The 3,328-nt window shown below is 35.5% G+C and overlaps 1 protein-coding gene across 1 annotated transcript in view; it reads right to left on the bottom strand.

The window, feature by feature from the left end:
- Positions 1-478: 478 nt before the first annotated feature.
- The window catches only part of LOC107099973 (cytochrome P450 2J6-like), a 5,968-nt gene continuing 3,118 nt past the window's right edge, over positions 479-3,328 (bottom strand). Inside the window, exons 7-9 of the mRNA XM_015398313.1 lie at positions 1,546-1,733; positions 1,331-1,472; positions 479-718 (exon numbers count right to left, since the gene is read on the bottom strand). Of these exons, the coding sequence (XP_015253799.1) occupies positions 543-718; positions 1,331-1,472; positions 1,546-1,733 (506 nt within the window). The 3' untranslated portion in view covers positions 479-542. The remainder of the gene's footprint in view (positions 719-1,330; positions 1,473-1,545; positions 1,734-3,328) is intronic.

The raw sequence follows: 3,328 nt of genomic DNA, 5'->3' as shown, positions 1-3,328 counted from the left end.
TTTTTTTACTGATTAACACTAATTTCATTAAATCACTGCGACCGTGTTAGTTTTAAGTATAAATAATGATCCAGTGATTATAGTCTGGCCTCTCCCTCCATCATCTACTGGGGTAAAAGCATCATAGCAAATGACTGAGTAAAGCCCAACAAGCTGATAAGGAAGTTCGGCTCTGTTCTAGGAACTCCTCTAGAACCTCTGGAAATTATTTTACAAAGAAGGATTTCTTATAAATTGAAGAAGATTGTGGACGACAGTGAGCATCCTCTTCATCAGACTGTTAAACAACAGCATGTCCTCAGTCAGAGGTTTTTCCATATTTGGTGCAAGACAGACCTCTACAGAAGATCCTTCCTGCCTACAGCTATAAACACCTACAGCAACTCAATAAAAAAAAAAAAACCCTATGAGTTACTGCAACATTTCAATTCAGTAGTTTTGAATTTATTTGAATTGAAATAATAGTTTTTTTTTTTTTTTTTTTTACAAGCAGTGAGTTGGTTTTCAATTGAACCAGGCCAGGGTTGGTGAAAGTCCACAGCTTAGCGAGCCTTAGCAGACACCTTATAGGGATGAGGCACTCGTGTAGTTCCAGTGATTCCTTCTGTGCTCAGTGCAGCTGCCTCAGGGACGGAGAACATGAACTTCTGCAATAAGCCCACGAAAAACAGGAACATCTCCATCTTAGCGAGGCCTTCACCGAGACACACACGCTTTCCTGCAGGATGAACACAGCAACACAAACTATTAAATTTGAAAAAGGCTGTCACCTTTTTTTAAAAGTTAGATCTGGAAAACTAAAAACATACGAAAAATGTCAGTTTTCATAAAAAAAATAAATAAAAAACTTTCCTCAATGACAACTAGACTAGACAACTAATAAGACTCCTGTGTTTGTTTCATGTTAGCAGAGTCAATGAAAACTTTCAGAGGTGATTAAAGTTCAACAAGCCCCGCCACCTACTGGAAATAAAAAAAAATAGTTTCAATCAATTTGGCTTTAATTTTGGTGATTTGTGCAGTAAAGTTTTGGTTTTTGCTGTGAAGTTTTAAGGCCAAAAGGTCAGTCAGCTCCTAATTCCCCAAACAAAAATGGTTTAAAATGTTTGTGCTGCTATTGTTCTGAGATAATAACAAAAACTTCTAGAGGTCACTGAAGGTCAACAAGCCCCCCACCGACTTCAAAATAAAAAATTTTTGTCAGTAAATAATTGTGCTGGTTTGTGAAGCATAACTTGAGCAACTTAGCTGTAGTGTCTCGCTTCTGCTCCCTCATTATGTTGCATCTACTGTACGGTTCAATGGTTATTAAAAAATGACAGTGCTGTACCTGCAGAGAAGGGCAGGAAGGCTGCTTTCTTCACAAACTTTCCATTAGCGTCCAGAAAGTGTCCAGGATTGAAGGTGTCAGGAGTTTCCCATTCATTTTTATCAAACAGCACAGAGGTCAACATGGGCAGCACTGATGTTCCCTGAAACATCCACAGATTTATTGGAAAACACTATTTGATACGTTAATAGTATTTGAATGTCAATGAAATGAACCTTTGGAATAAGGTAGCCACCCAGAGTTGTATCCTTAGCAGCAACTCTGAGGCCATTGAGCGGAACAATGTTTCCCATCCTCTGGATCTCATGGATTACAGCGTCAGTGTAAGGCATGTTGGGTCTGTCAGCCATGGAGGGTTGACGAGAACTTCCGATCACTTTTTCAATCTCAGCATGGACCTTCTCTGTAAAATGATTCAGTTTTATAAGAATTAAGATTTGACAAGTCATTTTACATCTCCAATAAAGCAATACATGTTATTTATATTTTTTTTGTTCATTTGAATCCCTTAGAAATGAAGTAAACAACAAAATCTCTGCAGAACATTTTTACTTTGGAAAATAAACTTTTTAACACATTGCTTTTACCTCTGAAAAACAAATATTACTTGGTGGTACAAACTATTTGGACTAGTTTCATATGGGTAAAACAACCGGTTTTAGTAAACAACCTGGATAGCAGGAGGAACATTTACACACTGTAAACTTTTTATATAGCTTTTTTGACCTTGATCCCCTAAAAACAAAATCACAATATTAATTCAGATTGTACCAGAAAATGTCTAAGTTGTGCAAAGTTATGATGGTTAAGACTGAGCAGGAAGGAAAATTACAATATTTAATCTGATGGGAAGGGAAAGGCATACTTAAAAAAACAACAACAAAAAAACAAAAACAAAACATACTTTAAATATATCAATTTGACAAATTTTTAATCTCTCCATCATCAGATCTGCTCACAGTGAACAAATATTACACAGTTATTATAAAACTGTTTTTAGGCTTTATAGGACCTTTATAGAAGTAAAAAATATAATTTATGCCCCTTGGAATTTTTCCCATTACGACCATGAAACTGTTTTAGAGGGATTTTATTTCATGGAGCAAAAAAACTAAACAACCACTGGTAAGAAGAATGATCAACGGTTTTAAACATTTTCATGAATACAAATCTAAAAAAAAAATAGCATAATTCAGTTTTATTCATAATTAGTCCGCATCAAATAGCTTTTAAATTCAATAAGATTAAATATTTATCATTTTTCTTTAATCACTGATTGAAAGTCAACCATTCAGAAGAGAAAATCTGTGAATTTCATAATTAAGGATAGCAAATTCCTTCATAAATCTAAATTTGGACTTTAACTAGACCTTTCTAAGACACTGATATGTTGTAATATAAACCCTTTGATTGTAGCCTTAATTATTTTCCAGCTGAACAATAAGCTCCCATCTCCAAACTTTATTTCTGCTGCTCCTCCAAAGTAGTTGTTTGACTCTTGCCTAATTCTCTGATCAACCCCGAAACTCCAGACGTGATTTAGACGTTGGTTTTTAGGCTAAATTTGGTCGGTCCACTATAGTTTTGATCAAGTCCAGAAATACTTGATGAAAACTGAGCTGTGTTTGGTCGGTCTTGTTTTGTCCCACTTTAGTCCAATAATAGATCTGAAAAGTACGGCTTTTCACCTTTCACTTTTCATCAAAATGTAAACGTTATTTGGATCTCAATCATGTATTTTAAATGTCTTTTCAACCAATCTTTGCTCAGTGGGAAGGCTTTCATTTCCAGCCTATTAGTTTACGTGGATGCTGTTCTCTTTTTAGTTTCTCCACAATGTGACTCCTGATCAGAACACATCTGTTGCTGTTTTAGTTACTAATGAGCTATCTCTATAGTTATGCTGCTATAGGTTTAGACTTCTGGAGGACATAGAGACCCCTTTTTCATCATTCTGCTTCATTCTATCTCTATTCTCCCACTCTGCAGAATCTGTTA

The sequence above is a fragment of the Cyprinodon variegatus genome, unplaced genomic scaffold (assembly GCF_000732505.1).
Source record: "Cyprinodon variegatus isolate N-32 unplaced genomic scaffold, C_variegatus-1.0 Scaffold926, whole genome shotgun sequence".
Taxonomy (NCBI): Eukaryota; Metazoa; Chordata; class Actinopteri; order Cyprinodontiformes; family Cyprinodontidae; genus Cyprinodon; species Cyprinodon variegatus.
This window is presented reverse-complemented; position numbering and strand designations above follow the sequence as displayed.